Below are 12,835 nucleotides of genomic sequence, written 5' to 3'. Positions count from 1 at the left end.
GGAATACTGTTTTTGGAGGAAGAGGCAGGAAGTAATTTGAAACACATCTCTGTTCTAGAGTGTGGGAAAATCCTGGAAGGTGCCTCAGCATTGCTCTGGTACTCTTTGTGGTGTGTGTCTTTTAGTTATACTTATCTTTTGAACCTGGTTGTATCGAACCCTAGCTATATTTAGTGGTTTATTGCCTTCTCCAAATGTGGTCTAATATACTTGAGGTCATAAAATGAAACGTGCATCATCAAGCGAATCAGTGAACAACAATTCATTTAGTACTTCTACATTTCCCACATTACAAAACTTCACAAAGTACTTCATTGGCTGTAAAGTGCTTTGAGATGTCCTGTGGTCATGAAAGCCGCGATATAAATCCTAGTCTTTCTTTGTAAATCTTAAAGTACCCTTTTTTGTGTATTGATTCTTTTAAGTATGTAAATGCACTGTCCGTTGTAGAATTGTGTTATACAGACTAAAAGTCCCATGTTGGATCCTTTTCCATTCTGGGCGAAGTTTGAAGAATTAGCTCTGGTTTTAAGAACATAAAAATCAGGAGCAGAGGTAGGCCATTCAGCCCCTTGAGCCTGCTCCACCATTCAATACGATCATGGCTGATCTTCTACTTCAGCTCCACTTTCCTGCACTGTCCCCATATCCCTTAATTTCCTTAATAATCAAAAATCTATCGATCTCTGCCTTGAATATACTCAACCACTGAGCATCCACAGCCCTCTGGAGTAGAGAATTCCAAAGATTCACCACCCTCTGAGTGAAGAAATTTCTCCTCATCTCAGCCCTAAATGGCCGACCCCTTATTCTGAGACTGTGACCCCTGGTTCTAGACTCCCCAGCCAGGGGGAAACATCATCCCTGCATCTACCCTGTCAAGCCCTGAATTTTGTATGTTTCCATGAGCTCACACCTCATTCTTCTAAACTCTAGAGAATATTGACCTAGTCTTTGCAATCCATTTTGACTGGTGATAGCTATTCATTGACCTCTTTTGGAAGGGGTACGTATATGGAAGGTGGGTTAGGACTTGGCTATGATGTCCTGTGCTGACACTCACACATAGAGACAATTTGGGAAGTGGTACTAAAGGGTCGATAGTGCCCAGCATAATCGCAGGAAATGGGGTAGGGTAGAACTTGTCTACAGTGTAATACCTACCAGACCAACAGCTGATAGCCTGACTTCCATTTTTAACGTGTTACTTGATGAGGAAATTTATTCGATGATTTGATTTATGGATTTCGGGTTTTGCCGGATTTCGGACCTCATCGCTTGCTGATTCATGCCGCTCCTTGCTGACTGCTCATTCACACCGCCTCCCGGCATTGCGCTTTTTACCTGTTTACTCGTCCCTTGTTGCCCGATGTCGCCATCTTGGCCGCCTCAAAAATGGCCGGTTTTTGGAAATTCCGGTTTTTGGAATTCCGGATTCGGGATGTTGCCCCTGTATTGGTAGTTTTTATAGCTATTTGAATTGAATGTTTTGTTCAGCATAAACCAACACTAACATTTTCTAGTGTTACTGCTGGTACTAGAGCGAGCCCTCCTTTTGTTCCAGCATTTGACCTGAAAGGTATCTGTGCTGAGGCACATTTGTTGCTCGAGGTAATTTAGCTAATTACGGTGACATTGAGCATTTTTAACAATCGGTTCTTGTTTTGGCAGGGCTAGATGACGAGGATGGAGACAGTAAAGGTAAAGAAATCTTCAGCTTTCTGTCTCATTTGACGTCTAATGTGTTCAGATAGTGATGGTGTCAAAATTCTAGTTTTCTCTGTTCTTTGTAATTTAGGCGGAAATACAACTTTGATCCGAGCAAATGGGGGCATAGTAACAGGTGAATTGCAGACGACCAGGTTCAACGGTTTCACCTGTAATGACTGCAGCATTCTTTCTGAGCGAAAAGATGTTCTGACTGCCTACTGTGCCTCCCATGCACCCTCTTCAATCGTGTACTCCAGGAGCAGAAATAAAAAAGACAAATCAAGTAGGTGACTGGCATATAGAACCCTCCCTTTTGCAGCATAACCAGGTAAATGCACTTCCTGGGTGACACTAAGATACAAGAACTAGTGGCTGCAAAGCTATTGGCGGGGATGTGGGGGTGACGATCAGTTTGGGATCTCACTTCTGCTTGCTATCCAGTGACTACTGCTGTACTAGTGGACATTAGGTAAGGATAGGTTCAGCTTGCCAAAGATTATCGAACCCCACCTGCGGTAAAATGGACTGTTGTCACTTAGTCAAGACTCAGCACCAGCTTGGGGTATTGTGTCCAATTCTGGGCACCACACTTTAGGAAGGAAGTGAAGGCTTTGGTGAGGGTACAGAAGAGTTCTAGAATGGTTCCAGGGATGAGCAATTACAGTTCAGTGGACAGACTGGACAAGCTGGGATTGTTCTTACGGCAACGAGGGCCGAGAGGAGATTTGATCGAAGTGTTTAAAATCATGAAGGGTCTTGATCGAATAAAGAAAGAGAAACTGTTTCTAATGGCTGAAGGGTCGATAACCAGAGGCCGCAGATTTAAGGTGATTGGCAAAAGAAACAGAGGTGACCTGAGGGAAAACTGTTTTACGCAGCGAGTGGTTAGGATTGGGAATGCATTGCCTGATGGGGCGGTGGATACAGAGCCAATAGTAGCCTTCAGAAGGGAGCTGGGTAAATACTGGAAGGAGAACAATTGCAGGGATATGGGAAAGAGCGGGGCGTCAGACTAACTGGATTGCTCTTCGAAAGAGTTATCTTTTTGAGGTGGCTAAGAAAGGCCACCTTCTGTGCTGTTCTATTCTATAATTTATTCTATAATTATATGGACAATGCTTACTGAGTGAGGTACCAAGAAACCACAGCCTCTGGTCGTTCTTAATCTGTGACGTGAGCATGAGTGAGTGCTTTGATTGGTGACCGAGAAAAGGGGGGGCAATTTGTGAAAGTAAAACCTCTGGGGGAATTCATATTTTTTGCACAAGTTGCATTCTTAATTTTTCTGGATGTGCCACCCAGGGGAGATGGTAACCCAAGACGTGTGCCTACCTCGAGGTAGTGGGAATTGGAAGATCGGTCCTGTGCTGTGCGCACTTGTGTCTTGGACAGATGGCATTGTCAGAGGCCTCGCAGCAGGTTTTCTTGGTCACAGAATTGTGCTTTGCAGGAAAAAGGTGAAATTGAAGAAAGAGAAGAAACAAATTCCTGGTTTTATTTAGGTTTGTCAATAAACTCGTGAATCTAGTGAGTCGGAATCATTGGCATATGAACAGTCTAGATGATGCATCTCATCACTTACACCGAAACATTGCTTTGAAAGTGTAATATAACTTAAAGTACTTGAATTTTAATGTTTCGAATCCTGGACATGTGCTGAATCGTTTAGTTTGCAGGCTAGCTGACTGTCCCTGTGGTGCAGGTGGCAATCCTTGTTTGTTCTACTACATGGGAGGATGGATCTAGCTTGACTGAATAGTAAATGTGCAGTTCAATAAAAATCAAAGTGTGCAAATGCTGAAAGCATTGATTTGGAGACCGATAAGGAGACACAAGAAGCTATAATTGAGCATAGACTGTACCATGCAATTTTGTGAGATTAAAATGTTTACTGAAATTGCTTCTTTGTTTAATTCTAATTGTTTTAATGGCTTGAATTCATTTTTTACTGCAATTTAATTTTCATTGATTTAATCAGCAAAATTGAATCCTTCCAAAAACAACTGATTTGACAGTAGGATCTGTTCCTGGATGTAATGTACCAACAGCCCTGCACAAGTGTCATGGATATAATATCCTGGAATTAAAAAATTGGTTGCATTTGCTTTTTTTTAGGAGGAGTGAAGTTATTCATGAGTCACACACTTCAATTGGCAAAGTATACTGTATCAACTGCTGCTGCATGGTTTTTGCAACTTTATCAAACAGTTTTGTTGAAGACTGTTTTTTACTCCAAAGGTATTAACTGTGTGGTGAAACATATGCTTTCATGTTCTTGAGTCTGTTTGTTGCTACCTAGATGAGCTAATTACTTGCTTTCGTTGTAGAAAGTTTTGCCATTTTATTCTTTTTCATTGTAAGTGCTGGTTGTGGTCTCTCCAGGTGCTTCTCCTAAAATGCATACTTGAAAAATTCTGAATTTTTTTGTGTTGGAACGTGAATGGAATGGAATAATTTTTTTTTTCACCACACCAGGAGGCTGTGTCTTGTGCTGTTGTCTGTGGTTCATTCTCGCTTGTTTGAATTTAAGCAGCATGCCACTCTTCACACACTTGGTTTTGGAAAGCTGACCAAAACCAGCTTGTAGCTGGGCTGCGAGTGGGTCTCTAAAATGTAAATCACCTGTGCCTTTAGCTTTGTGCTCATTTTATTTAGGTAAACTCTTAATCGCTAGCTCATTTGCATGCATGAGCAGCAGAGTCCTGGCTACATGCAAATACACTGACTTCACTGCTCATTGGTTTGTCAGTCAAAGATTTTTCTCTACAGAATATTTTTCCCATCTCTGAGAAAGAGAGCTAAGGATCAGTTTCTGTGTTGCAGCCCATTCAAGTTACTGTGGAAGAATGAATGTAAAAGAGTTGATTACTGGGGATGGACACCTGAAAATAAATGGGGAATCTTTGTGTAAGTATTTTGCTTTGATACCTGCTGTTGCTGCTTCATTCCATCGTTGCTTGTGGGGCAAAATGCACTTGGCCACAAACTGGGTTCACTGCACTAATGTATTGTACTGCCACAATCAACAGGTGATGACTGTAAGGGGATGAAACATGATACATATAAATCCACTGAGGTGGGGTCCACAAAGTACACGAAGTTTACACAAGTCACGCGGACTCTCTGGCTGGTCTTTGCTTATGCAGGTTGAATTTTAGACTTCTTTTTGTTCACATTTTGTCGATATAACGTTTGGGAGAAATGGTGATACTTGTTGCTATTACTGCATGTTTGGGATATTTGGGGCAGTAATTTTTTTGCAGTATATTTAGTAAAATAAAATTTACACCAGAAATGATTGCTTGAAGATGCAAAGTTGATGTATTGCAGCTGCTTGTGCTTTGTATTGTAGGCTCTGTGTTGCTGCAAGTGATGCAGGCTGCGGGCGCTGTTGCCTGGTTTGTATCCAGGAAGGTCTTGTCTATTCTGTGGTTGGCCATTGTATCTCCAGGTTATTTAATTTTTATTTTTCATTTGTGTTCTGCATCTGTTCCATCTATTCATTTTTATACCCTTGGTCCTCTAGAGCTGCTGTTTATTGTGCATGTATATCAAGTGGTAGAACATTGCAAGCTTTGATTTCACCCAAATCTTCCGTGTATAGCGATGGCTTCAGTAGTACTACACCCTGGCTTCATTTTCTTCTTCTACTGTACTTGCACTCTGGATTCAGGCATTTGTTCCTATTTTCTCAGGTGTATGGTTGGCCCAATTCACACAGCATGTTTGTTGCAGGATTTTCACATACGTAAACTGCTTCCCAGGGTGAGCACCTCGTTACTTAATCGTATATCATTCCTTTGCATTTGTTTTTTTTTAGGAAAAGCTGCTTCTGGAGCTTTCTGGTGGCTTGGGACTGGATGGTACCAGCTGATTACATTAATGTCCCTTCTTGATGTGTTTTTGCTCACCAGGTATGGAAGGAGAGTGTCAATGCTTGTCATTTATATATTTTCGAACTGGCTGGATATTCTAGTTTGGGAATTATTCTTTGTTTTTACATCCAGGTGTCTTCCCAGATTGCTTAGATGGCTGCTCTTGTTGATCCCATTTCTTCTATTGTTTGGTAAGTGAACACTGACCAGTTTGATCAAGCTGTTGTATTGATAGTAAAGTGTAATGTAATGCCAAAAGATATAATGCGCTGGAGCACGGTGAAGAAATCATCTACCTGTTTGCTGGATTAACATACTGTCAAAGCAACATTATACATGAAGCTGGTCTGTCAGAGAGAACTGAAAGCATACCTTGTGTGTAATACTTTAGGGTGACTGCCTGCTCTCAGACACCTAAATGTGACATTTACATTCTCAACCCAACACAACGCCTCCCCTGCCTGAGCTAAAGTATACACCAACCAAGATGGAGCTCCCTGCTGATTTCATGACGGAAGCAGCCATATACTTCAATGAATATGCTGCCACAACTCTCCCTCTTTCTCTTTTTCTCTCTCTCTCTCTCTTCCAAATGCCATCTCTAAGTCCCAGCTTTCCACGTGGAGAGGTGTGTTTCTTTCCAAAGATCCCAATGTGTCAGCATTCTGTCCTCAAGATGGAGGTCCCAGAAGTGCTTGCTGTAAGCAAATTTAAAATATGGCACCAGGAAGGCATGGCCAGGCCTGCAAGAGGGGTTAGACCTTGACCTCTTCAGACAAGTTCCACCTTGCGGCCTTGGACTTGGCCTGGTCCCTTCAAATTAAGATCCAGCGTGAGCCAATCCCTAGCGAGCAGCACCACCACCTCCATCCCAAAGACCCATAAGCGCACATACACCTCAGCCCGACTAGTCCACTGAAGGTAAAACAGGAATATGTTGTTCATCTACCACAAGAGCAGCCTTTCATGACCAAGTAGGAGCTGCCTGGAGTTCCCCAGCCCAGTTAGCTCCTCTTCTCCACCGTTGCAAAGCATCCTGATGATGAAGCAAATAACACTACTAGCATATGCCACTACACCAACGGATTCCGTGTCAATGTTTGTTCATACAAATATCATGCAAGAAAACTGTATAATTGCATCAGTATCTATTTAGTGTTTAACATTTTAAATTTTTGTATTGGAAAGTAGATTTGGGCAAATAAAATGCATAATAATCGATAGAGACGAAGCACAATTCAAACCAAAATAGAATTGAGAACATGCACTGTATAATGTGGTTTGTGTGAGTCAGCTAGATCAGGTTTAAAAACTAGAACTTTGATCTTCACACTTCTAACCCGACAACAACATCAACTTGAATTTATATAGTGTAGTAAAATGTCTCAAGGCATTTGACAGAAGTGTTTTAAGACAGAAAATTGACACCAAGCTACATAATAAAATAGGGACGGTGCGAGTTCGGACACAAGCAGGTTTTGGATGATCTCAAGTTTACATAGGGTAGAATGTGGGAGGTCAGCCAGGAGCGCATTGGAATAGTCAAGTCTAGAGGTAACAAAGGCATGGATGAGGGTTTCAGCAGCAGATGAGCTGAGGCAGGGGCGGAGATGGGCAGTGTTAGAGGTGGAAGTAGGCGGTCTATATTATGCCCAGATATGTGGTTGGAAGCTCATTTCAGAGTCAAATTTGACACCTAGGTTGCGAACAGTGTGGTCCAGCCTCAAAGATGCTAGGGAGAGGGATGGAGTCAGTGGCTAGGGAATTGAGTTTATGGCGGGGCATTTGGTCTTCCCAATATTTAATTGGAGAAAATTTCTGCTCATCCAGTACTGAATGTCGGGCAAGCAGTGTGACAATTTAGAGACCGTGGAGGGGTCAAGAGAAGTGGTGGAGAGGTGGAGCTGGGTGTCATCAGCACACCTGTGGAAACTGACACCATGTTTTTGGATGATGACGCCAAGGGGCAGCATATAGATGGGGAATAGGAGGGGCCAAGGACAGATCCTTGGGGGACACCAGAGGTAATGAGGTGCGAGTGGGAAGAGCAGCCATTGCAGGTGATTCAAGTGACACGCACATTCCTTTCCATTACCTTTATTTAACTTCTAAATGACGACGCTTAAATGTAATTAATTATAATTGGTATCCAAATGGTTCATTTGTTGTTGTCTTGCAAGAAATGGTGTACTTTTTCTTGTGGGGTATGTTGGCCAGGCTCCCATAAGGTGCTTCGTTCTTGATTCTCCTTTGTCCTCCCAAGCATCACCTCTTTACCTATCATGGAAACATAGAAAATAGGTGCAGGAGTAGGCCATTCGGCCATCGAGCCTGCACCACCATTCAATAAGATCATGGCTGATCATTCCCTCAGTACCCCTTTCCTGCTTTCTCTCCATACCCCTTGATCCCTTTAGCAGTAAGGGCCATATCTAACTCCCTCTTGAATATATCCAATGAACTGGCATCAACAACTCTCTGCGGCAGGGAATTCCACAGGTTAACAACTCTCTGAGTGAAGAAGTTTCTCCTCAACTCAGTCCTAAATGACCTACCCCTTATCCTTAGACTATGTCCCCTGGTTCTGGACTTCCCCAACATCGGGAACATTCTTCCTGCATCTAACCTGTCCAGTCCTGCCAGAATGTTATGTTTCTATGAGATCCCCTTTCATCCTTCTAAACTCCAGTGAATACTGCACAGTTGAGCCAGTCTCTCCTCACGTGTCAGTCCTGCCATCCTGGGAATCAGTCTGGTGAACCTTCGCTGCACTTCCTCAATAGCAAGAACGTCCTTCCTCAGACTAGGAGACGAAAACTGAACACAATATTCCAGGTGAGGCCTCACCAAGGCCCTGTACAACTGCAGTAAGACCTCCCTGCTCCTATACTCAAATCCCCTAGCTTTGAAGGCCAACATACCATTTGCCTTCTTCACTGCCTGCTGTACCTGCATGCCAACTTTCAATGACTGATGTACCATGACACCTAGGTCTCGTTGCACCTCCCCTTTTCCTAATCTACCGCCATTCAGATAATCTGCCTTTGTGTTTTTGCCACCAAAGTGGATAACCTCACATTTATCCACATTATACTGCATCTGCCATGCGTTTGCCCACTCGGCTAACCTGACCAAGTCACCCTGCAGCCTCTTAGCGTCCTCCTCACAGCTCACACTGCCACCCAGTTTAGTGTCATCTGCAAACTTGGAGATATTACACTCAATTCCTTCATCTAAATCATTAATGTATATTGTAAATAGCTGGGGTCCCTCGTCTTGTCAAGCACTTAAATATTACTGCGCACACTATTCTACATTACAACTGTAATGTATTTAACCCCTTGTAACCTGCATCACACCTGTCCACCAGAGGGCCCACCTGCTGGAGTCCCAAGGGATCAGCGTGCTGAAAGGTACTGATATCCCTTTAAATATGTGCCAGTTGATGAGGCTCCTTTTATTGGTCGAGCAGTCTCGTCTAGTGGGTTGTATAAAATGTGGTAAATCACTGAAGAAAAGTGGGAAAAATATTTTGGTTAAATTCCTGTTAAGTACTTAAAGGCTAAACTGTGTTTTTATGCAGCTGGTCAAAGGTGTAAAATAAGCAGCTAAGACGTGTTGGAATCTGTCCAGATTTGTTGCAGTGCATTATTTTTTTTAACGAGTGATGTTTTAAAAGGGCCAGCCGAACACGTGAAATGAGAAAGCAGAACAACTTGTGATGGCTTCATGCATTTAGCAGTGCTAAAGGTCTAGACAGAAAGCGACAGCTCTCCAATTTCCATCTGTGGAAAATCCTCACGTATCAAATTTATTGCAAATAAACTGATCGTAGTATTAAATGTTTTTCCATAAGTAACATACTTTTTCTTTCTTCAGTTGGTTTATGGTACTTTGGTCTGGCAGGCTTGTGGTCATTGTTGCCAATCTTTAATGGGACAGCAGTACCAACAACACAGCGCTCAAAAGAAGTTGTACCAACTATCCAGACAAATGGGGAGAATCCTAGCTCTCTGCCATTTCCACTGGTAATGCTTCCAGCATAAATATCTTTGCTCAGTATTGTCTGAGGCCTAACGTGCAGATGTGTCACTGTGCGACTATCTGTTTCAGGGTGCTGGACACGCGTTCGATTGGAGTCGTGTGGCGGAGTTGGAAAAGCAGATTACCATGCTAAATGATCGATGTGTTCAGAGCTCCCACACGTCGGATGATCGTTACAGTCAGCTTGCCGGTTTGTTACAGAAACTACAAGAACAGGTCGGGGAGCTAAACGATGAAGAAAGAATCTTGGTCCTCATCAGAAACTCAGTCAGCCAGTACTCCAATGTGCTGCGGGAAGAGATAAAGCAGGAGAGAACTGATCTTTCCCAGGTAAGCTGTTGAAGTCAAAAACTTCAGATGAGAGAATGCAACAGCTGAGGTGGCCGAATATATCTTCAATTGGGCAGATGTTGGGCACGTCACCAGTGTTGCAGCAGCTTTAGAAGACTGGCTTTTCATTTCAGTAGTAGATTTTAATGTGCTCAATCTTTCTTGGTAGTTCTAGGTCCACATGCCTGCACCCAGTTTCAGCAGCTGTGTATTCTATTGCAGCCTTTGCTAAAAGGGTGGTACGATGACCTCAGCTGTGGATTTAGCAATTTTCTCCAACTGCCAGGTTTCAACATGTAAAACTTGAGTTGACCAATTACCATATGGGTTATTCTTGGCTGCGGATTTGATTTGTAACTGCTTTGCATACTTCAGTGTGCATCTAGACTCTGTTTACGCTTGGTACAAGGTGACACAAAGTGCTGCTACCTCACTTGAGAGGGCAGCTCCACAGTTAAGATGTTTATATACACAAGCATGTTTTGTATCCTTTTAGAAACTTTTCAGTTGTGGGTAAAACATTAACAGGTGAACGTGCAGTGATGAATTTTATATTGAGTTACGTCAAACGTTCCTGGAATGAAGCTGGAACTATATGTAACTTGGGTTTTTAATGGGTATTGCTGGTGATATTTCAGATATTCTGCCACATTTGTTGGTGTCGATGAGATCTTGAGATCACTCTTTTGAAATCACCTTTGGGTGGTCATCGGTGCTCTTGCTCTACTCTGCAAACACTCTGCTTATTCTGAAAAAAACGTACTTTAAGCCTCGAAAGAAAGGGTGTGGTGTTCCAGGCACCTGGGCGTTTTGGGCTTTCAAACCAGAAGAAAGCTGCACTAAGTGCTGCATCTTTTTTGGTCTTGTGCTCTATATTTCTTCAGGCGAGTGTGCCAATGGACACAACCCTGTTCAATAAGAAGTGAATATTTTGGAAATGCACTCGATTGTTTGCTATGACTATAAATAGAGACAACATGGGGATCCTTCAGTTAGGAACAGTAGAGGTGCATTAAAAGCAATTAATTCCAACATTGAAGACTGGCCCGGCAGCCTTGGAAATGTCCAAACTGATTTCCATCAATGACACTGCTACAGACTGGCACCACACCAAAGCTTTGATATATCGAAATACTCAAAACTTTGAAGTCGGACTGAACTTGCTGTCAGAGCGAATTTTTTGTTATCCAGGCATCAAAAGCTTCAAAAGATATATTTGTCACTCACTGTGTAATGAAGGTCACTTAACATGGTCACAATGCAAATGGACTCCATGGCAGCTGCTTTTGCCATTTGCCCATGACGTGACTATAGCCCAACCAGAATCTGCCAATTGATCCGCCAGTTCAAAACCTGAAGTTATACATTCAACAATCCAACGTGGGCTGCCTAAATATTCTCACCAATGAAGCAAATGGCCACCTAGGTTTATGTGAACATTAAATCCAAATGATGCATGCCGAGTACAATGATACTTAAACAGCGAAGATCTCTGATCGCAGAGGAATGTGGTGATGGAAAGAAGCTTGCCTGCGCCTCAAATGTTGTTCTGACCATTTTCTTCCCGTCCCACAAATAAAACCGTGCTCCCTTGCCATGTATGTGTAAACAAATCAAACTTGGCCAGCTGGTAATTTGCTTAAGATTGGCAACCGAAAAATAAAACCTATTCTGGTTAATTTTGCATTAATGAGGAAAACCTAAATATTGTATCGGTGTGTATGCTGACTATTTTTCAAAACCAACCAATAATATGTGACTGATCACAAGATTGGCTTAACTGAAGAGCCAGTTGGACCTGCTTGATGTCATTCCTTCAGGTTACCTATCCTACCATCTCACCTCTACAGCTGTGATAACTGATGGCATTGTTTACATTTATAGAAACGAGGTTAACAGTTGAGCTTTTTCTCCCAGTGAACTTCTAGAAAAGCTCCCTCCGTTAAAATCATTTCTACAGTGTATGATGCGAGTTCCTTGTGTAGCCTCACCTTCCAGAGAGCCAGGGAAAGGTTTTGGGATTACTATGTCCACGTATGTTTAACCACTTTCAATAGACAAATTTTGAAAATATTTATTTTCCTTCCCTCACCAGAACCAGTTTATGGCTTTACATCAGAAGCATGAGTTACGAATTGCTGAATTGGAGTTTCTGCTTCAGAGTTTGTCTAACAGATCACAGGTACCGTAACATTGTAACCATGCATTTGCTGGTTTAATATTAGATGCGACTAGCAATTGTAGAATATTTGGTTACTTCCTGTTGGTAGATGAGGTGTTGGTGCACAGGATTATCAGAATTTTATTAAAATGCAGGTGTATAAAGTAGAAGCTGTGATAGTCCTGTCAGCCAGCCAGCAAAAAAACCTGAAAATATGTGGCTAAATAAGTAGGAAATCTCACTTAAAATGTTGCGAAACCACTTAAGCTTCACTGTAATGGTTCATGATGTAATTTCAATGCTTTTGTTAATACTTTGTAATGCAGTGCAGGTTCTGCAGAATAGCTGATGCAAAGGCTTATGCCAATGTTATGAACGTGGCTCATTTTCAGCTCTCCTAGCTTGCTGCGTAAATAGATAATTTCAATTCTTGTGGACCAGGCTGGTATTTGGATCAATCTGGAGTTGTGTTGAGTGTTCTCAGTGCAAAGGTGAGAGTATAGATGCAAGGCATAGCCTTGGTGTCATTGGGCTGGGAAAGTGTCAATCAGCCAGGGTTCCCATATTTGATGGATCTGTTCATGACCAGGTCAGGCTTGGCTCTGCTGCATCCACGGTTAACTCGCCTGCAATTGCAGGCTGCCGAGGCTCACGTGCGAATGACCCATTTGCGCAAGCTGCAGTTGGCATGGAGCAGTATCCCAGCATGAGAAGA

At 42.5% G+C, this 12,835-nt stretch overlaps 1 protein-coding gene across 3 annotated transcripts in view; it reads left to right on the top strand.

The window, feature by feature from the left end:
- LOC139280936 (SUN domain-containing protein 1-like) overlaps window positions 1-12,835 on the top strand; it is a 94,708-nt gene that overhangs the window by 32,705 nt on the left and 49,168 nt on the right. Inside the window, exons 5-15 of one of the 3 annotated variants that reach the window (XM_070900748.1) lie at window positions 1,672-1,701; window positions 1,799-1,993; window positions 3,826-3,948; window positions 4,534-4,617; window positions 4,740-4,856; window positions 5,063-5,161; window positions 5,531-5,624; window positions 5,718-5,776; window positions 9,465-9,613; window positions 9,699-9,959; window positions 12,055-12,141. In XM_070900748.1, the coding sequence (XP_070756849.1) occupies window positions 1,672-1,701; window positions 1,799-1,993; window positions 3,826-3,948; window positions 4,534-4,617; window positions 4,740-4,856; window positions 5,063-5,161; window positions 5,531-5,624; window positions 5,718-5,776; window positions 9,465-9,613; window positions 9,699-9,959; window positions 12,055-12,141 (1,298 nt within the window). Of the gene's footprint in view, window positions 1-1,671; window positions 1,702-1,774; window positions 1,994-3,825; window positions 3,949-4,533; window positions 4,618-4,739; window positions 4,857-5,062; window positions 5,162-5,530; window positions 5,625-5,717; window positions 5,777-9,464; window positions 9,614-9,698; window positions 9,960-12,054; window positions 12,142-12,835 lie in introns of all 3 variants that reach the window. The other 2 variants (XM_070900747.1, XM_070900749.1) reach the window with 2 other exon arrangements.

The sequence above is a fragment of the Pristiophorus japonicus genome, chromosome 15 (genome assembly GCF_044704955.1).
Source record: "Pristiophorus japonicus isolate sPriJap1 chromosome 15, sPriJap1.hap1, whole genome shotgun sequence".
Taxonomy (NCBI): Eukaryota; Metazoa; Chordata; class Chondrichthyes; family Pristiophoridae; genus Pristiophorus; species Pristiophorus japonicus.
This window is presented reverse-complemented; position numbering and strand designations above follow the sequence as displayed.